Source organism: Acyrthosiphon pisum, chromosome A3 (genome assembly GCF_005508785.2).
Source record: "Acyrthosiphon pisum isolate AL4f chromosome A3, pea_aphid_22Mar2018_4r6ur, whole genome shotgun sequence".
NCBI lineage: Eukaryota > Metazoa > Arthropoda > Insecta > Hemiptera > Aphididae > Acyrthosiphon > Acyrthosiphon pisum.
Genome location: NC_042496.1, coordinates 14,464,854 through 14,488,165, shown reverse-complemented (window position 1 = coordinate 14,488,165; position 23,312 = coordinate 14,464,854). Strand labels below are relative to the sequence as shown.

Here is a 23,312-nt window from a genome sequence, read left to right as displayed (position 1 = left end):
GATAATTCTATTATCTATTTATAATCAAATTATTATGTTTTATAGTTAAATTCTGTTTCTGTCCACGAATACTTTTTTTTCTTATATTTTTTGTTCTTTATGTTAATTGTATAAGTTATGATTATGTTATTATGTTTTAACATTCATTTTACGTTCCCTGGTTGTGATTTTTAAGGTTGTTTTTATGTTATTTCTTTATAAAGTTTTATTACATCATTGTCGTTCAAACTGTGGCTGTGTATTTTATTTTATTTTTATTTTTTGATTATCACTCAACAAAATCAAAACAGGAATCCATACACACACACACACACACACACACACACACACACACACACACACACACACACAAACACACAAACACGCACACATATACACATATGCACACACAATCACGCACATACAAATATAACCTAACCAGTAATCAGGTCGTCAGGAACGTGTTGTATAATGGTTAATAATATTAAAGTATCTACAAAAGATTATTATATATATTTATAGGTATAAAAAGTAAGTATACAATAGTAAGTATCAATATTAAGTTTGTATTGTAATCTTTGGCGGAGTTGGCTTCGGTGAGGCGCACATGATGTCGCCAAATGTGTTCATTATCCCGGTCTTGTCACACGGTCGGCGACACCTTGTGTCGTTGTGCGAAATAAAACGAAAACAAATTTACGATGAACACTGCAGTTGTTCGTATCTGATGCACATTCCCAAGTTGTCTTCGGGATTTTCTTCCCTGTTGCCTGGTCCAAACTGCACTCGCATCACGAATGGCGTGGTGCTGCCTGTGGAGAAATCAATTTAACTAACAGGTCGGTTGCTTTAACTTAGCAGTTACAAAGAGTAGGTATGTATGATTATATTGTTATGTATGTATGATATACAATACAACATGATGATTTTTTTAACACTATAAATCCAAATTTCGCAAATAAAATATATTTTAAATATCTTGATGAATCGAATTTGTATGCCTACCAAAATTATAATTATGTTCATGTTTGAGATTATGGAACATAAAATACTATTTGTTGTTTAAAAATGACTTAGACTACGATCACTTCAAATAATTTTAAAATATTTCACACGAGACTCGACGGAGGGAAATTATGCAAGCGCCTTACAATAAAAAATATCACTTCTTATAATATAACATAATATACTACACACATCGTTCTCTATTGTGATAGATATTGTAGAAACTCTATATAATTCATTATAGTTGAGTTATATTATATATACTTACTCTCGATCCGGCACGGCGTTTCCTTGTCTGTGCAGAAATTGTTTCCGCAATGGAGAAGATCACATATTCCAGGGCCACCTTGAGGCTGTGGAGTGTAAAAAAACAATGTATACAAAATTCGCACGTTTAAAAATGACTAAACTGACTTAAGAGGACATGATACCCACATGTGTTGTCTCCGTCTTACACATTTTTTTTTTTTTTTTTTAATAATAATAATGATTTATTGGCCATAATATGATCAAGTACAATATATATAGTAAAAGAATATTGAGTATAATGGCCCAACACGCCACTAAGGATGAACCTTTTATTGGTGAAATTGGAGTACTAATAATAAAATTAAGTAATTAAAGTAGTATAAACATTAAAATTAAAAAATTAAAACATTAAAATACAAAAATGTAATAAACATTACAAATTAAAAAATTAGAAATTGAAACAATATAAAAGACAAAAATAAAAGATAAAAAAGTAAAATTAATTAATCGGTTGCTATACATGTACAACATAACAAATTTTCGTCCAGCAGGTTCAATAGTGTGTTATTAGTTTTGATATTAGAGTGATATTAGAGTGACATTTTATCAAATTTAAAGGTAAGATTATACCTTTTATTAATTTTATTATTTTTCAGTGAATTATGATCATTTTAAAATGTACACTTTCAAAAAGGTCATAACTTACTTAAAACTAATAATATCAATAAAAACCTTCGTGGGGCCCTAGATAATAATCTTACTTTTAAATTTGATAATAGGTAAATTTGATCTAATATAAAAACTAATAGCACACAATTGAATCTGCTGAACGAACATTTGCTATGTCATACGTGTGTAAGACGGAGACGACACATGCGGGTATCACGTCCTCTTAAATGTTGTAAGTATAGCGAGTGATTAAGATACCAACCGTTATGAATTCTTCGGAATCGCAGGGCATCATGACACGGTCGCTGCACTCACGGAATACGTCCATGGACACCACCTGGCTCCCACCTGGAACATCACCACCTTCATCTCCTGAACCCTCGATCCCTGTGTCTACGGCAATGATAACAATAATCAGCGTTTTTAAACCTCATAATATGATTCTTTAACGTATAATATATTAACCCCCTCTCAACTCACCGGAAAATATCGGTGGTCCGATCTTAAACGAGTTTTCGTCGCACGGCTCATAAGCGATTGAACACATACCTGTAACGCCAAAACTATTTAGATGGTTCATCAATAAAATAACTATTAAGTAAGCTATAGAACTCCTCTTTTTAGTAAGAGGAGGGGTTAAGGTGTCCATTATTTTGTTCCCTTGTTATATTTTTACACCGGTTTGCCTATATAATTCACATTATGCTGACTTATTATAGATTTACCAACTAATGACGCTAATTTGGCAGAGGCCACTGATTTAGCACAATATTTTAGGCCAGTTAACATTTTGACACTCCTACATACGCGAAATCACTATAACGGAGACCTCAGTATGAACAAGTTCATATAACAATCCAATACAAATAGAGAATTAAAAATATTATTATCAAAAAGGTATTCTAAAAAGAACATTTTTTATTAGCATTAACTTTTGAAACGCAAGGAATTAGTCAAGAGTAAAAACTACTAAATTATTTTTATTTTAATATTAATAAATTATAATAATTAAGTAAATTAAAATATTGTAACTTCGTATTTATTATACGAGTTATAATACCTACCTATATATTGTTCATTTTATGTACATAATACAAACCATTGAGGTAGCGGAAAAGTATATAAAGGTATACATAAAAAACTTCACATAACTTAATTTAAAAAAATTGATCGAGTCTATGACCTAGGTTCTATGTTACACTTATGAACCACTTAGATTTTGTTATAATTCATAATTAAACATTCTAAGGTCTACAACTGGAATGGCGCTACTGAAAATACGACGTCCCTAATTATATAGGTACATACCGTGTTCTTGTCGTATGCAAATCACGTAGTCTTGGTCGGCCAGATGTCGGCCGTTGACCGCAAAGTTCATAGTCTGCACTGTGCCCGTGACTTCGTGGAAATACTGAAGACATCCGGCTGGCGCACGCTGAGCGAACTCGATCTGTGTGATCTATATATTATAAAAATAACGCAATTATTTCGGTATATACTCACGACATATAGCGACAATTAACGATATTCGAATGAGGATTGATTATTACGATGACAACCTGTTGGAGTGAAGGTAAGTATAGTACCTAAATTGTATACTCACTTTAATCTCCCACATCCGGTTATAGTTGCCTTTGGTCAGTCGAATGTTGATCGTGACATAGTCTTTCGCGTCGTCCATATCGTAGTAAACTGTGAAACGATAATAATAAAATTATTGTGGTAGTTTTAGACGTCGATAAAATAAAAAATGTTATGTATCAAGCTATGAACCAAGACACAACGCGTAAGTAAACGGCAAATTTACCGTAAAACCCTGAAGGAGGAGCAGGAATTACCCAAAATCGATATCGTACGCAAGAAACAAATAAAATGAACGACCTTTTAGATCACGCATATCTATATTATTTATAGTGGCAATCAACAAAAGTTGTCCTAAGTTTCTCAGAATATTGTTATATTTATAATGAGATCGTAACCGCATTATAAATAATATTATATATACTATGTTAAATGTAGCAGTCCATGCCCCTCCTCACCTATTTCCCCTCAAGCTCGAAAGCATCGCGTACCGGCCCCCAACCGTGCATTCACACGCGATTATCACAATCGTCACTGTTCCGGTATAACGCTTGCGCACTTCCATTCGTTATATTATTTGCGCCAACGCGTCCTACTGTCGTATTGTGTGCGTTTCCAATCACCACCCTTTACAATGCGGTCGTGCACACACGCAAATGACTCGTATGGTATATACATCGCAACGTTTGCAGGGTTTAAACCGCATCGCTTAGTGTGGTAACACGTGGTAGGTAGGTATATAATACTAAAAAGCGATAAACCACAATCGCACGAATATGTTGTATTATAATCCGAGAGCTCGTGACCAAGCTTTAATATTATTATTACGGAGGTGTGCAGGTATAGTGAACCCGGATTTGACACGATTGCGAGTCGTCCGCCGTGGACCAAACCACTTACCGTGTTGGCCGCTGTTGAGACCGCAAATTCTCAAGTCGTTAGACGCTCCACCGGTGACGACGAACGTATCCGTCTCGCACACTCCCGTTTTCCTGTTGGGCTGCGCCTGTATCGAATAATATTCATGAGGGATGAGAGTCAAAATTGTCAATTCGTTGATTATTATTAGAATTATTATAATTTGTCTATAGGGATTATCGTTTCAAACGAAACGGGTTGGGTCCAACAATTATGGTTGTTAAGCAACTCACTAGATTGAAGTTCACAAAGTCCAATCGTAGCTGGCTTATATCTTTGGATATCTTCTTGACACGCAGTGAGCATTCACCCACGTCGTCCAATAGCCCTGGGAAATTTGGGTTAACGAAGTACGTGACGTTGTTGGCCACTTCTGCATTACAGGACGACGTGACTGTGGCAAACCATATACACGATATATAGTTATAAATTATAATATATAAATATACAATATCATATTATTAGGACAATCAACATAATATATCATGGTAACAAATGGCGGTTCGGCTGCTGGACACACCAGTGCCGTATTCATAAGATGTGTTTTTTTATTTTGTGGGGAAGTCTGGAATGCCCGATAGACATGGCTGGTCACTTCCCAACCATCTGTCGGATTATTTGTTTTTGATCAACTTTATATACTTCTAATATATAAAAACCTTGCTCGTATCACGGTGTTAGTGTTCGAACCCCTCCGAAACGGCTCGGCCGATTTCAATGTCATTTTTCTTGTATATTTAGTAGGTATGAGAATATATTATGGTAAAATATTTCTCACCCTCCTTTAACCAACCCGGAGAGATGCTCAACCGGGGATTTTGAGATTTACGGTGGACATTTTTGTTTATAAATGGTTGATATTGATTACTGGAGAAATTATTAGTAAAAATTAGAATTTATTTATTATTGGTAGCCATTCAGGCAGATCAGATACAAGCATGCATCAAATCGAATTTTTGAACATTGCCTACCAAGGTATGGATGAGTAACACTTTGTCCACGATCCGACGTTGTCGGATTGCTTACCAGAATGGCTGAAGTTGCACTTAATTCAGAGAGTTATACCTAAAAGGAGTTAAACAATCATAATTTTTTTAAGAGTTGTCATTTTTTACGGACAACAAAGTATACAGGATTAGCTAGTTTATATATATATTTCTTAAGCTACTAAATATATAAACATAAGTACGAGTATTACTTATATTTTCAAAAATTATTAATTGTAAAATATAAAAACAGTATTTTGTATTGCTAAAATAGATACCAATATCATAATTTGTAGACCCACGGATACCGACTAAAGAATTTTAATATATATAATATTATTTAAATCTATTATGTATAAAAATATTACTCAATAGCATATATCTAATATGTAATGCAAAAAATACTATTTTAATTTAATTTCACAGTTAATATAGCTACATGGGTATACAATATACATGTATAACAAATCATCAATTCATGATGTCACTTTCATTGAAAAATTCTAAATACGCAACAGTGGAGCAGGAGAGATGCACCACAAATACATTTTCCAAAATCATGAAAAACTGAATTCTTACATCAGTTATTGAAATTTAAGTGTAACTTGACAAGAAAAAATACAGCTTGAACTCCTCAGACACCTCACCCACCAAAATAAAAATATGTCGCTACGCATGTGCGTAACAATAATATGGTGTAACTATAATACAAATATATTATTATTACAATGCGCATAAAACAGATAGGTACATGATTTAATATAAAAGTTGTCTGTATAATATTACAGTATACTTACAGACGCAACACACTCCAAAACCCAAAGCGCAAGCACCGTGAGACTCTCCTTTTTGTATTCTGCACTCATACGTGTTCAAGCACAGGCCTAGGGTGACACAATAATAATAATTTTAATTTAACACTCGTATGATGGTTCGAAACAATATAAGAACAATGCGATGATAACGACATCGCGCTATAATAAAATATAATTTTATACTTTACCCGTTCTCCGCGAATCGTCGGACAGACACTCTTCGGTCACCGGCACCGGGAAGAAATTCAACACTGCCATCAACAAATTCCAAAACATGATTAATCACGGGCACTCATCATGTATATATATCATATTATATTATATTATATTATGTGCACGAACGCGAAATAAAATCCTAGCGCACGCCCAAAAATCATCGCGTGGGAGAAACGTGGTGGCAACAGCGTGTTCCGACCACTATACTTAACATGTCATATTTTTATTATATTGTCATTATATTTTCATTATGATCCAGCGAACGATTTTCACACACGGCGGATCTGACGAGATAATTATAGATGACAGGACGTCCGGTGTGGGTGCTCGGTGGTATTTATTATATTAAAGAGACGCACTTTTAGGAATTCTGCGTTACGACTATTTTTTTATTCCCCGAAACGAACACCTTTTTACATTAATTACAATAATACAATATTATCGTCTGTACGCGTGTCGTGCGAAAAATATGTTTAGTTATTAGATAGTTTATAACACTACAAATTGTACGGTGCGAGTTAGGAGCGGTCATTATCCCGACACACATTCTACGACGGTCGTCAACTGCCGTGGTGTTACAGCCCAAAACAGCTACAGTTTTTGAAACTACATTATATACACACTATTTATTACCTATTATTATAAAAAAAAAATTAGATAAATAAACAATTTATGCTATTTTTACGATGATTAATAATTTTGTCTGATACACAAAGAACACAAAGAACAAATTATGGTAGAACCTGTATGGTCATGCCTCTTTAGACGTTAATATTTCTATTGGTTTTCTTAATAGTATAATATTATTATAACACAATAAAAAAATATACGTTTTTTGCTGTTTTCTAAAATTTGCGACAACACGTTTATACAGTTAACTTCCACGGACTACAGGGTAAAATTAAAGAATATTAGCTATATTATGTATATGGTTTATCAGACATTGATAGAGTGAACATATTTTGTATTACATTTTTTATGTGGTTTTGAGATTTATCGTTAGGTAGTTTGTTATGAGCTTTACGTGGTCTTTGAAGCAAGGTAGGAAATATTTTAATTTAGAGACATCGTTTGTTTGTTACAAGGGTAACCGGTGATAATTCCTAATGTGACGAATTTGAAAATTAAATCAATTTAATTCCGTAGTACTTATAAACCAGTCCGGCGATTATTTGATGTATTGATAATTAGATAATTGAGGAGATTTCCGGAAATTAATATGAGTAGCCGAAGGCAAAAGTTTGATTGTTTTTTGAATTTAAATTTAGTGTGATGGACATTGTGAGACCGTGTTAACATTTTGTCTAGGGTTTAATTTCAATACAATATGTGAAATGTCAATATAATATGAGGAATACCTATATTTTAATGTTTAGGTACGTCTAAAAGCTAAAAGGATTATGTTTTAATTCGTTCACTTCCCAACCCCGCGGCTGCAGCAGGCGGCAGATTGAATATTTGTGCAAGGACAGGAATCTAACTATAATAGCTTTAAACGTCACCGTGACCTCTATATATCACAATTCAATAATATAATACGGCGATGAGGCGACGGGCTCGCGTTACGTGCGGGTTTTTTTCATCTCCTATTTCCGGTGACATCTTCGACGTGAATTTCCAGCGATCGGCCTCATCACAATGCAATACAACAATAGTGTACCACGCGTGCTTTATACAATATAGGATATATGGACGACCGCATTGCATTATTAAAATGATCGATGAACGATATTAAGCCGTCATATTATTATATAGCTCGTCAAAACGCGTAAATTGCCACTTATCGATCACCGCCTATGCATGCGTATCTACGTTAATGTAATTTACACGAATAGATTTTTTTATCATTATTATTAGTTATTTTACCATTCTAATATATTATCATAATGCTGTCGCCGGCGAAAGAATCCAATCAGTCTCCTGACAACCATCGAGTGTATGGTATTATACTATAGGGCCAGCAATCGTGTTCGCCAACGGATGGATTACGCGTTATCGTGTATAATAATAATATTACAAACCCCATCCATTCAAATGTTCTTTTTTCCCAATTTAATTTTAAATCATCAAATTTACCGTTTTTTAACTATACCATTATAATATACTATTACCAGATCTATAATACCTGTGCTGATACACCGCCGGTTTTGGCCACCTGCTACCATTCTGAGTTATATTTACAAATGTATAGATTTGTCTCTATATTGTACAAATTTAATCACATATGGTATAGTGTATTTTTGAATACAACAATGTGAAAAATACATAGGTATTATTAAATAATATGTATTTTTTATCACATTTTAGTCTTTACAGAAACATTAATCACTCCTATTGACAATAATATCAAACAAAGTTCATCAATATTCGTTTAAGGACAATATTGATCATATAGTGAATACTCTTAAAATATTGTTTTTTTTTTAGTGAAAACTATTAATAACTGAATTTTCTTTTTTTCCACTGGCCTCAAAGGTCGATGATTAGAAATTTAAAAAAAAAAATATGTTTTGGGGCTGTGTACAGATGTTTTATTTTTCTAACCGATTTTTCAAAATAAACGTTATTGTTCTTATGATTACTTATTAACAAAAACATATTATTTATGATTCATACATTTTCCTCTCAGAGGGAAAATATTGAATAGCGTGCTGTGGTTTTTTTTTCTGTCATGAAGCCACTTGACTTTTTCTAGGTGCACAACTCTAGTCATGGGTTTTGTGAGATAAATAAATCAATGGGCGATGGGCGTGTCGGAAATTCCTACGAAGCCATTCATACATAAAGTGCGTGTACGGTGTAAGCTCACGTGAAAGTGCAAAAATAAAAATAGTTCTGTGTCAATAATGTGAGTGAATTTGTTAGCAAGTCTATTTCGATTTTCACTGACTAATAAATTTATTATTTTTTTTTTTTTTTTGCTACCGTGAAAAACGTCTCAATAGACACTACTACGCAAAGTGAATGTATATTTTAATATAACAAGAAAAATGAATACTTCATTATTCTCTAAAACGTACTCTCATTGAATATTTATCGTTAATGGCCAGATAAATATTTTAAGGAACGATTTTGGCGGAAAAAAAATAATAACCAAAATGTACAAGTATATTATATAGGTATGGTTTTGAGTGATACGTTAAATATTTTAAACGTTAATTTATCGAAAACGATAATAAACGTGATAATAGTAATAATAACCGTTTGACGTGCGTATATTCATGTAATATATGTGGGCGGAAAAAAAACTGTAAAAAAATTCGGTCTTTTCGGAAATTAAAAACCGAGCAAGGGATTTACATTTTGAAAATTATACTGACAAGTAATATATAATAAAAAGGTCGTAGCCGTATTAATTATATTAAGTGTCCGTGCTGAATATTTTAGTCGTCGAGAAATTTATACCATTTCCCATCCATCCATCATCGTTAATTTAAACGAGCCGCGTTTTTAAATGGTTTTATATCGAGTCCGTTAGGCGTTCTTTTAAATTTTTTTTTTTAATTTTATAATTCTCGGTAACTTACACGCACTTCGAACTATATCAAAAATATAAGTATATTAAGTGAAATATATTCATTCAAATCTAAGCCAGTCAATAACAACGATTAATTACAGTTGTCTAGTTGCGTTAAGCTAAACGTGAAGTTCATAGTTAAATTGATAACAAATAACATATTTAATTCAAAAAGTTTAAAATTAATATGGGAAAAAATACTAACTAGACTTACTAATTATTTTTAATAATCAGGCCTTCGAAGTGATATGTTGTAATTGCGTGACATTTAATTATTTTAAGTTACTTCAATATGTTTGTACCTAATAAATTATTAACTCATAAAATATAAATTGCTTGATTGAATTTTAAAAGATTGTGCTTTGGGTAGTGTAAATAGCTTGATTAAAAAAGAAAAATCTTTAATTTATTTATAATTTTAACCATGGTTATAAATATAATCATGATTTGAACGTTGTGTATTATTTTTTTTAATTCGTTATTGGATGATTGTAAAATGATCAATACAATAAATTTCTATTTGAACTATTCGTGTTAAAAACATCAACATTTTAACTACCTACACTTGTTAATGTCCACCTTTGAACGTCGTAAGGAGGACGTTGTATAGTACCGCACGTGACTAAAAACCAACATGCATTAAGTAAATTAGACTGAGTCAGATAATTTTAATAATCATCTAATACAACCATATAATGCGAACGGATAAAAAATGTCTGTATGTGGTACGACTTTCGACCTAGTTTGTTTTATATACGACGCGTATATCGCGAAAACTTTACAGCCGTCCCGCCAGCGAATTTATATAGGTAGCTAATTGCCCAGGGGCTGTCAACGTGATAGATTGTTATTATTAATATTTGGCGACGGGCTTTTTGCGCGATAATAACTCAATATTTCTTTTGGACTCGCCAGAGTGTATTACGACATGACGGGTATGCCAAACTGGCTCTTACGAACAAAAGACCTCCAGTATAAACAACATGCTTATAATATCAGACCGGTACCGTAGCTGGTACGCGTGTGTAATGTGTATACCCATTACCCGTGCACATATTGATATAATATACATAATATGGTGTTATCGATTATATATTGTCGTGACCGTAAGTATATGCTTTTCGGATCGTATAATGCGCACAACAGCAGGTTATTGCCCCCCTCCCCTCCCACCAGTACAATTACTGATATAACTTATATAATATGACAAAAACGTTGACGCTCTACAAAATTACTAAATCTACGTCCAGTATTGTTATTACCTTAAAAATTATAACTAGGTACAGACTACAATCGATTATGTATATATAATAGGTAGGTATAAGATAAATACGAGATCTGATTTTAATACATATAATATCATGTAAATGTTTATCATGAATTCATACCGCAAAATTAGTGCCTCAATTCAATGATTTTGTTTTATCATTTACGAAGATTTTGACGAAAAATTGTTATCCTTATTTATAGAAAAAAAACTAAACAAAATTGAATGTGTCAAAATATGCCTACACATTACTCAAAAATCATCAAAATATTTTTAAAAATGCGTCACATTGTATAGAAAGTGGTAGTCTACCTAATTTGTCGTTCCACGAGTACCAACTAGATTTGCTATCAGAAACAAAGTTGTAGGTCAATCCATTTTTTTTTATATTATAACGTGTGTACAGACACAAAAAAACACCCATTATTGTAAAATCGATTCATTCATTGATCCGCTAATGATTCTGCAGAATCTAATATTGTATTTATCATCAAATTATTCAATTATAAAATTTAAATTCATAAATACCTACAGGATAAATTATGCCCTCAAAATAAAAAAAACATCTAAATATACAAAAATATATGCACTTGAAGCACTTTTGGTAGGTATTTTATCCGTAAAGTCATGAATGTAATAATATTTAAAGCTTTCCATAGCGTCAAATCTAAAAAGCCAAAAAAAATAAATATGATAACGTCCTTAATTTGGAAGCTGCAGAGAACGTGATGTATCATCGTCAATATATCGATTAAACTATATCACATTAATATGTATATATTATAAAGTGAAAATATGCGCTACTCATTTATAAAATAATACGCCATCGTCGATTGATCGTTGATATATTGACAGTAATAAAAAATAATAATAACAGCCTGCCGTCTTGCTCGTCAAACCGTTTCGCATCAGTTCCGGTCGTTTAACAATATCTTTCATTCGACCATCGCGTGGGCGAGCATCTTAAAACACTTGCATGACTTTTCATACATTTTTCTATTTATATTTTTATACACACGTTATATTGCTATGACGCTATTGAAATAAATGTTGAGGATCACATGGTCTAACTAACGTCAGATAGTCGCCCTTAGCGAAGATTGCAATCGCCAGCCATTCCAATTCAATACTTAGCTCAACACTTATTACACACAATCGAATAAGTACTATTGCTTATGCGATTATTAACCTTTTTGCCGCTTTATGAATGTAATATTAAAAGTTTAATATTAATAATGTTATCAACATTCAGGCAGTAGACCATGATATAGAACAACAATATTGTTTCAATATAGAAGACGAAAAGTCGGAACTTTTTTTAATATTTATTTTTCATAATTTAATGTTGTTACAAAACAACATTTTTTTTTTTTAAAAATAAATAAAATATTATATTTGTAAATACTTCTTATTATTATCGTTTTTTAAATTTGTACTATTATAAATGACAATATACATTTTTAATTTCATATTCCGAAGCAGAATCGTTTATGTAATGAATAGGTACCTAAAAATCAAATTTCAAACTACCTAGTACTTAATTAGTTATAAGTATTTAAAGTTTTGTTGACAAGCTAGTACTCTAGTATCACTAGTCCGCTAAACATTAAACAATTATTATTAAGGTACTAGATACTCGTTTGAAATTCGATTTTTATTTATTGTAATACTGCAACAAATATACTCCACTTCGGAATAAAAATCTTGTCATTTAAAAAAGTAAAACGAAATAAATTATAACGATAAAAAATGTAAAATAATATATATAGTTTATTTTTCAAAAATATTATTCTCCATCAAAATATTATAAAATATATAAAAAAATTCTAAATCTTTTTTTTTTTAATTATATGACTGTAAACACTTAAACGGATCACATTGTATGTGTATGATATATTATGTATATTATCGTTGCTATTACAATAGAAACGCTATACATCGCAACCATTCGTCTTTTTAAAAAGTCAAAGGCAATCGCTGCGTGTCGCAAACGCCTCCTCTGCCACACTAGCAAATCTGTGAACGGATATCGCTACTACCTATATAATATATGAGTGCACATACTGCTGAAAAACGTAAGTATTATGACACTATAAATATAACGTGCACGTATACGCTGTATAATATGGTATTATATGACTTGACGTCAGGCTTATCCATTTCCGATCATTTTCTCGTCTCCGATGATAATATATAGGTGTACGTACTGACATCAAACTTTATAATATTATGTTAATGTTTATTTTTTCTTATCCAATAATCGATGTTAAAATATTTTACTAATATTATGCCTCTCGTTTGCGCTCTGACAAAATCGAGCCGAGAAATACAACATTGTAATAATTATTGTCTTGATATATATATAGGTATAATGAAAGTACATATGATATTGTACAAAAATATAATTAAATGCATTTTCAGCATTCTTCCTGGATCCTTGGACTTGAGATTAAAGTTCTTGTGTTTGATCCTCGTCTAGAGCCTGAAGGGATCAACGATAAAATACAACATACTTAATATTGCCAGTATACGAGTAGGTAGTTACGTGAAGTAACTATGGAAGTAATAAAAGTATGTTCACTACTTCATTTTAAAAATGATATACATAATATTATTATACCTTATACAAATACTCAAAATAGAAAATCTATATTATATTATTATATATCGTAGTACATAGGACCTGGTACTAAAAATATGTAAACTAGAAAATCTAATTTGGTTACTTTGAAAATGTAGAAATTGATTATTAGAATTTATAATGTAGTAATTACTGAACCTAATAATATAGTTTTAAACTGTACCAAATTTCATCAACATCGGTCCATTCGTTTAGAAATGTATAAATGACACTCAGACAGACAGACAAACATTCATTTTGTATCTATAGATTATATTATACGCTTTGCGCACGTTAAGTATTTTTATTTTTAATAAAACTAATGGTAAGTACTAAAAACAAAAATAATAATAAATACACAATATGAAACCTATGGTTTGATACCCTTGATTGTCAGAGACGTTTACAATTTGTTCAGTGAAAAGATACTCGAAAAATAATAATCGAATACCCAAATAAAATATTATTACGATGTTAACTTCGTGTAATCCGGTTACGCATGTGACAATGGTGTATTACGCGGTCCTAGGTAGATATAAATACGTTTATTACATCGTATAGCTATGGGCTAAACCTGTGTGCCTACAGATGAGCTCCCATCATATCCACTGAATAACTATACATAAACTTTATTTTTCAGCTTTGTAAAGAAAATAGAGTTTGTGCCGTACTCAGAACAAATATTAAAATACTTAATTAAAAATGTTAAAATATAAGTTATTTTTTTTAATGGCACGTTTGATACGCTATATAAACCTTCATGCTACTCCTCTAAGGGCTAAGAGTTATTTCTAAAAATATTTTTGTTAAATTTCGTATACAATTACTGATGAAAATCGTATACGGACACGCGTTTAATTGATCATGATTATGTGTATGATATACGATGATGTACTATATTGATTAAATATATTTATAAAAATCTGAAATCCTTTGGGTACATTTTGGGTTCGTAAAATGTTTTATAGTGGTATATGATATATATTCGTATGGAACAGTAACACAGTAACATTCAAACAAGTATGAAGTAATAGATAAAATTATAAGTAAGAATAATAACAATACATACATTATAATTTATAATATTATATAGAACTATGTAAAAAGGTCGGATACCATTGATACCCAGCTAAGCGCAAACCTTCTATTTATAACGGTAATACTATGTTGCGAGTTATAACTAATAATATTATATCATCTATTAAAATATTTTTTTCGTATATTATATGGTTGAGCAACCAAATTATTAATCGGTTAATGTTAATTTATTAACATACACAAAACACCTAGGCAGCAAGCGTAGTTGGATCAATTTGACCTCCAAGCTCCAAGAAAAACGTGGAACGAGTGAAAGTTATAAAAAATGCATTTTACATTAGAAATTATTTTTACCAGATTAGGTACATATTTTTGTCATACTGATAATAACAGTTATACATAGGCTTCTGTAATAATGGGGTGATTTAGTGTTGAAATTAAAATATATTATGTTGATGAACATTTATTATCAATTTCTTTTATTCTTGAAAAACGAATTCTGCCAACTTGAATTTCTGTAGTCTATATTATAAGATGTTAGAAAATTTGTGATCGCGTAATTAAATCGGGTTTAACAAGTAATTAATTTTATAATATTGATGGAAGATTTAAGTCAAACAGTACAATATGTAATTTTATAACATTGACACCTTTAGACAAAGCATTAAATATATCATTACACGTAAAGGAAAAGAGATAGCGAGAAAAAGAGAGAAATTCATCTCTGTGTGTACGCAATAATATAAATACGAAATTATTACTGCATTTTAATTATGAATCTGTTAAAAGAGAACGCTTATTACGAATTTATATATCCTGCAGTGCCTATGTGAAACGGTTAGTGTAGATATATACCTATCTCGTTTAGATAATATATTACCCCTACTCAGCAAGAAATGATAAATTATTACGAGTGTAACGACTATGATATCTCAAAAGTCATATTTATTATTATAAATTATAATGTAAACGATTCAAGCTAAACATTTATCATCGGCAGTAAAATCGATGCCCCGACCAAATAGAAACAACGTCATGCCACGCCAGTATACACATTACCTACACATATACCTAATTAGAAATATTAAATGTATGAATTATTGTTATTAAACAATCTAAAGTCGATAGTGTGCTTAACACACTAACGAAATAATTAAGTTATAATTCTGTAAATTGTAACAATTAATTATAATTGGGATGTATTGTTCTCTCGGTGAATAGGTCAACCATACGCTAAGGATAATAATGTAATATTGTTGGAACACAAAATATCACAGTAATAATTATTATTATACTGCTGAATAAATACATTATGTAATATTTTTATTTTTATTTTTTATTTAAGCTTCAACTGCATGGTCATTAGCTGATTTTTACTGTGGGGGAGGGTACGGTTGGTTTAAAACACATGTATATGGGGGAGGATTTGTCACTAAAAATCCGGGAGGTCACCCATCCGAGAGCTAGCGATGCCGACCAATGCTTGACCTCAAAACTCATTAGTGACTGTGGCCAACCACCGTGCCACACCAGGCCCTCAACAATATTATTATCTATATACTATATAAAATAACTTGTCCTAACTGACTGATTCATCATCACCTAGCCGGAACCATCGAAGCTACAAGTATACAATTTAGTCAGTAGTTTCAATTTATGATTTTCCAAAATTCACATTTTAAACAGGTCAACAAACTAGGGTTTTGAGATTCACAATGAAAATTGAAACTTTTTTTGTTTATAAATGGTTGCCATTATAGTTACCCGGGCAGGTCTCAGATATTGATTTTAGATATATCAGAAAAATGTATAGAGTAGCTTAAAAAATATACCAAGTGCTAAAACTAATTCGCAACTTGCGGTTGCCCATCTAGGTCGAATTATTTCACAAAGTTAAGTACACTGACGCCGATTTGGCGGTGAACTGAGGTACAAACGTAACCTATATATAGTGTTGTATTTTATATCTGTACATTTCTTCCCGGTCGAAGTCGGCTTTTACAGCTAGCTATTCACTATAAACATCAGAGGTCTAAAATGGACGAACCTTATGCAAATCCACAGTTTTTGACTCATACAATTTTCATCTATAGATTCAACTAGATCCACACGGGCAAAGCCAGGTTATTCTGAATTATAAGAATTTAGAATGACGATAGAAACAAAATAATGTTCAATAAAATATATTTCTATACCTAATACGAGTTTTCATTCAAAGGAAAATATTGAATAAAGAGAATTTATTTTATGTAACAATTTTATTAAAAGTTATGGTTTTGATAATAACTTATTTCAACTTAAAGTTTTCATAATAGCTCGTCTAGAGTTACATTATTTTTCGATAACCTTTTAATTTTATGATGTTAATTTTTATGAATATTTAAAATGACATTTTAATTTTACTTTGCCAATTTCAATGTAGATTAGAAACAAAAAAAAAATTAACTTTCCAACCTCACGGATTTTTTTTGATTTTTGCTTGTGTTTTTTATTGACATTTAACATTAACTTAGGCTGCCTGATTTTAAAGCAATAGAGGTTTTATATAAAAACCTATACAAATTATTATATATTTTAACTAGGTTAAGTTTTATTAAGTGCACTTACAACAGTCTTATATTATATACCAATATTTAGTGGATACAATTATTATTTTTATGTAAATATGAACCGTAGGGGTGGACAATTTGCAACAATGGCATTTATCTATATTAAAATTTATAATTTATAATATATAATGTTGTACCGCAGTGTAACGTGTATATCACTGACATCGAACTTTATGAAATTTATTTTCAAACCATATATCATAAATCAAACTTAAAAATATAAATAAAAGTTCTTTTTTTGTGGTAGAAAATAAAAATATGCCCACATACTATACACACTACAAGCAGCTGCCGTGGCGTTCAATCGTCCATTTACATTATACGTCCCATTGCGTTTTATATATTTCTAAAAAAAATATGTACTATATAGTATATACGTACTACGTAGGTATATATTTTTAAATTCTCAAACAGTGTTTTTGTCGACCTATTTTTCTGTTTGGTTACAGCATCGGCCGCTATAGCGTATTGCGTATCCATCTATAGAATACAATTTAATGTTATTATCTATAAAGGCCAGGCTTTATTGTGTATGATATAATATAGACTCACGAAACAACGATAAGTCGACAATGATTCCTATTCTCGACACTATCGTCTCGCATCCACGCAAGATTGTGGAGTATATTATTATATTATTTTTTATTATTATGATGGGCGCTAAAAAAACGATTTTGGATGATACTCAAGACTTTGTCATAAATAACGCGCGTTTGCTGTTCAGCAATGTGCATCGTACACTCCAAATGCGATTTCTCGAAATAATAAAACAAACGCTCTGTGAATTATTCTATTGCTATTTGCTAAATCTAGTTTTAAATTTGAATTATTATTATTATTATTATTATTGTTTTATTTTTCATTACAATTAAATGATTAATAAAGCTTTTATCAAAATAGATTGCATAAGATTTTAAAACACTAAATACAAGTAAACACAGCTATCTAATACCATTACGACTGCAGTTTGAAGTCTGACAAATTGTTTTCAGTAGGTACGCTCGAAATAATTGTGTTATGATTTATTATCGATGCGTATCTATATCAGTATTACTATTGACCGTTTTTTTTTTTACTCGTCGTTACTAGAGGGTTGAAGAGGATATCAAACAGTCCGTTTGGGATTTGAGGAGATCGATATAATAATATATAGGTATTTCCAGTGACGTGTAGTAATCGCTTTCATAACGAGAATGTTCATTAAATTAATACGGAACATGTTATTTCTCCCACCCCTTACCTTTCCCGTTACAAATACACTCTCGTATAAGTAAACGAAATATATACTTACCATAACAATTAAAAAATTTCGAACGCCAAAAAATCGCGTCTACTCGAGAAAAAATTGCCACGTACCTATTTAATTTTATAAGTTTAGTATAATGTCCATTTGGTTATTTTCGTTTTTTTTTTTTTTTATAACGTTTGGAATCGGTTAACGGCTTATTCATATCAACATCTTAAAACATCGTTAACTATGAACTAAAAAAAATTGATCTAGTCTGCGGCTCGCGGCTCGTGTAAGTAGACATTTAGCACAATCAAACTCTATACGCGTATCTAACAGTAAAATCTTATGTCAAAAACTTAGATCTTACACAATTTTTTATGTATGATCTAAGGTCAAAACATAGATGCGGAAGCTTAATATACAATTAGGCCCGGCATATTATAATATTATGCTTATGTTATAATATTGTAATCTGTGGTATTGTGCACAGTGGTAAACTAGTTTTCGATCGCCCGAGGGAAAACGTCGCTCTTGAACTTGACCGACTACCGTACGAGCGGCCTTGTGCACACCGTTAACCATGTTACCTGGTAGCCGGTTTCGTTTTGGTCAGTGCCGGAAGGACAACGACGACGACGACGACGACGACGGTCACGGCTAATGCCGCTCTCTATTTAATAATAATGATAATAATATGTGGAACACTAGTGGTGGCGGCTGCGCATCGAAGTGACCTGTTAAACTAAAACCATGTGCCACTTTATACGTATAATTCCGGTCGAATTTAATACACGTGGTGAACAATGAACATCATAATATTATACCTATTCGTGTATAATAAATAGATGTACTAAATACATTAACAACCGTATTTTGAGTTCCTATACACCATTGAGCTTTTTTAAGCTCTTGTCACGAGTTAGTTAATCCACGATTTATTGTATTTCATAGGTACCTACCCCAATTGTTATTTGTAATAATAGCTATTTGTCACTGTACTGCTTGCGTTATGCACGCATAATCTTAATCGTCGGTTAAAAGTCATTCAATATGTGCTTTTATGAGATTTAAAAAAAAACAACGCCAAATTAAAATATTAATGATCCGATAAATTAAACAATCTACAATCTACATAATATAAAATGATCTAATATGATAATAATATTACACTATGCATCCAAAGAATGTCTCTACAATACGAGCTTATAATATTACGGGAGTTTAAAAGTTTTATTGACTAGGGTGTTAATCCATAACATTAAACGTTTTTATATTGTAGTTCCGCGTTTTTGTTTTACAAAGTATATATATTTACTTTTAAACCGTGGGAATTTCACTGCGTATTAATAACATTATAACCATGTGATCACACATACGTATTTTATGTAATATTGTTCCTACAAAACTTCCGACCGTATATATATATATATGGCAGAACCTAGTGGAACTTACGAATTCTAATGATTTTCGAGGGTGTCATTACAAAAATAGCGTGCACTAAAATCGTACCATGCACATAACATACTTTACTTTCCACAATTTTCGTATCGAAAATAATAAATCACCATCCCCGCAGGTTGTATTATATACGTACCTCTGCCAACGGCTCCGGACGGACTACGCAACGACGGCCACGGCCAACCTATGGCTCCTCTCGTTGCAGCCAACAACAGCAAAAATTGGAGCAGCAGCAGCGGCGACTTTGGCCGCGACGTTACCAGGTTCATGGTCGTCTACGATTGGCACCAGACGATCACCAAACGTTGTGCGGCATTCGAGATGTTAAATTTTAATAAAAAAAATTACTTTCGTGGCACCGGGATACCCAGCACTGTTCGGACGACGGTGACTTGGTAGTGTTTTCCGTGTAGGACAACCGTTAGGTTATAGTGTAGGCGACGTGCGCTGAAGACCGGCCCGAACTGAACTGAAACGACACCTCAGACGCCACTGACTCGTACCGTACGCGGTGGGAAGACCGGTTCCGCGCCGTTGCCCGCAGCCGCCGACATTATTAGTTTTTTCGTAATTTTTATCCGTTCGCTTTTTTTTAACATCAACGTTATTTCAAATAATCAGTTACCAGGGATTGAAAATGGGAATACTGAAAAAGACATCTTGAACATCTCATACGAGATTCCTAATACATTGTATATACTTATATCAATTTAAAAATATCGAAAAACATAAGCAATATAACATTTTTTTACAAGTGCTTGATGTCAAAATGTTGACAAAATTCGTCAAAATCACGAAAATTGGAAATTATTTTATAGTTAAAAACACATGCAATTGTTAATTTTAATTCCTAGGACTAATTAAATAAAGAAATATATACAACAAAAAATGGGAAATTCTCTTTACTGCGTAGTTATAGGTGTATAACGTACCTCACATTGAGTGAGTATCAGTAATGGATGTTTTCTCATGCAAACAATTTTATTATTACCAATTTTTTTTTTTATTAATTCAGTAATTTTATCTAAAAATATTATATCTATAAAATATATTATAATTGATTATTTTAATACATAGTACCTACATTATATAAATCATATAGTACTATTATTATAGTATATTGAAAATGGTATTCTGTATAGGTATATACAAAATTATGTAAAAGTTTGTACAAGTTCTTAAGATAAATATTTTTTCAATAATAATAATTGTTTATCATACGTTTGAATATTCAATATTTTAAAAATACCAACTTTATTAATATCAAATAAAAATGTTTGCGGGTTTAAGTTAATTTTTTTTTTAAATTACAATAAAAAAAGGTGGGCAAATGGGTACCACTCTGCTGTACTTACTGTAGGTGTTGTGTCTCACTGTAATGGATGTGTTAAATTTAAATTCAATGATATAAAATGATTGTATTCAAAATACGATTATGATCAAAGAGTCTGTCATCCTATATTATAAATTATAATCATATTTTTATGATATGATCATATAATTATGATAATTTATATTTAAATATTTTTATTATTTATAGCTTTTTACCTAAACAAAAAATATTTAACTTTAAAATATCTATGCATTATAACTCAAAAAGAGACAAAATATTAACAAAATGTTATCATGTATAGAAAATTCTAAATCAAAGATTTGATGAACATTTCAAAAGTCTAGGGAGTTATTCGTTTTTGAGTTACACAAAAAAACAAAATCTATTTTGTCGATAACTTTTTTCGCCTAGAAGTTCCCTTTTCCTTTAATTTTTTTTTTTACATACGTTTTTAAATTATACTTAAAATTGTAATAACTTATTTAAAATAATTAATACGATTACACACGTGCGATATAATAATAATATTAATACTTATTAATAATCAATTACAGCCTCTTAACAAACTTTAATTTCTAAATTAACTCATAAAAAAGTTAAAACTTTAAATTTGCTACCTATTATGATCGTGTATCAAAACAAAAATTATAAACCATAAAATAAGAATTAAAAATTTTAATAACGAAGAGAAATAATATAACCCATTATTATATTCCTAATTAATACTAGTATGAAAATATGAATGTCAATCGGGATTGTATAAAATTAAAATATGCACCCAAGCGATAGAAGCCGAGCTCACGAGGTAAGGTTGTCATAGTAGCATGAAGACTGCAGAAGATGAGATAAAATTGATGGAAACGTGATATATATTAATATTTATAATACTACTTTACGTAGAATAATACTTAAAATCAATGACGATATACGTTATATACAAAGTAATAATATTATGTTTGTTATAAATTATAATACTATACATTTTAATAATATATTTATATAATTTTATCTATAACTTATAAGAGTTGTAGAGGAGCAGATTAGTGACCTAAGTGACTAAGCAATTACAGTGGAATAATTTGAACCACCACTGCGAATTAAAAATCATTATTACAATGAAAGTGTTTTTGTTTTGTTATATTGGGTACAGCTGTTACTGTAAGTATATTATAATAATCAAATCAGCAGCTGCAGTGGTCATAATAATGAGTTACGTAGGTGAATTGTGTGTATACACGTACATATAATATGTGTACTGTCGTATACTATAGACAGTAATAATTTACAAATACTTCATGTGAGTATGTTGAGAACAACATTTTTGTAAAGTCATTTATTAGTATAGACCATGGCAATGAGGCGAATATTCTGTGACCACAAAATTATTATTTAACCATTGTCATAAAACTCCCACCTCACGACGAGCATAGAGGAAGTCTCTCTCTTTTGCCACTCTGTTTGATGTGTATGTGTGTGTGTGTGTGTGTGTGTGTGTGTTGGTCGTACACGTGCAAACGATGATCTGGTCACGAATTTGTGTATTTTAGTTTCGTTTAGTTTTATTTCAACAAAAGGTTTCTGCGTATATTTATTGTTTTCCTTTTGATTTGGAGTAGTAACAATACCTTGCTATTTGTTCGAATCCGATCTGAAAACGATTACCTAACTTCCCACCTCCTAATCTATTAAAAAGGGAAACAATAGTGTTTTGGGTATATGTTATACTGTACAACAAATAAGTACACATTACACATATCGAAATGTCTTCATTGTAATAATGTACACCAAGTCTCGTTGTTTGAGTGATGTTCCGAAGAATCA

General features: G+C 31.2%; 1 protein-coding gene across 1 annotated transcript; it reads right to left on the bottom strand.

Annotated features, from left to right (window-relative positions):
• Nucleotides 1-93: 93 nt before the first annotated feature.
• On the bottom strand, nucleotides 94-20,587 carry LOC100166868. The gene is made up of 11 exons (XM_001951190.5): nucleotides 20,295-20,587; nucleotides 6,391-6,453; nucleotides 6,185-6,271; nucleotides 4,635-4,795; nucleotides 4,384-4,489; nucleotides 3,506-3,594; nucleotides 3,211-3,361; nucleotides 2,383-2,451; nucleotides 2,165-2,295; nucleotides 1,253-1,337; nucleotides 94-791 (listed from the first exon to the last, which is right to left on the bottom strand). Exons 1-11 carry the CDS (start codon nucleotides 20,425-20,427, stop codon nucleotides 676-678), a joined length of 1,191 nt encoding a protein of 396 aa, XP_001951225.1. The 5' UTR covers nucleotides 20,428-20,587; the 3' UTR covers nucleotides 94-675.
• Nucleotides 20,588-23,312: the final 2,725 nt, after the last annotated feature.

What these genes read in the sequence shown, in the direction of transcription:
- LOC100166868 (XM_001951190.5), bottom strand. Translation starts at nt 20,427, where the DNA reads ATGAACCTGGTAACGTCGCGGCCAAAGTCGCCGCTGCTGCTGCTCCAA. An exon ending in ATTCCGAAGAATTCATAACG is followed by an intron (nt 1,338 to 2,164) that starts GTTGGTATCTTA and finishes TACACTCCACAG; the next exon opens with CCTCAAGGTGGCCCTGGAAT. An exon ending in AACGCCGTGCCGGATCGAGA is followed by an intron (nt 792 to 1,252) that starts GTAAGTATATAT and finishes ATTTCTCCACAG; the next exon opens with GCAGCACCACGCCATTCGTG.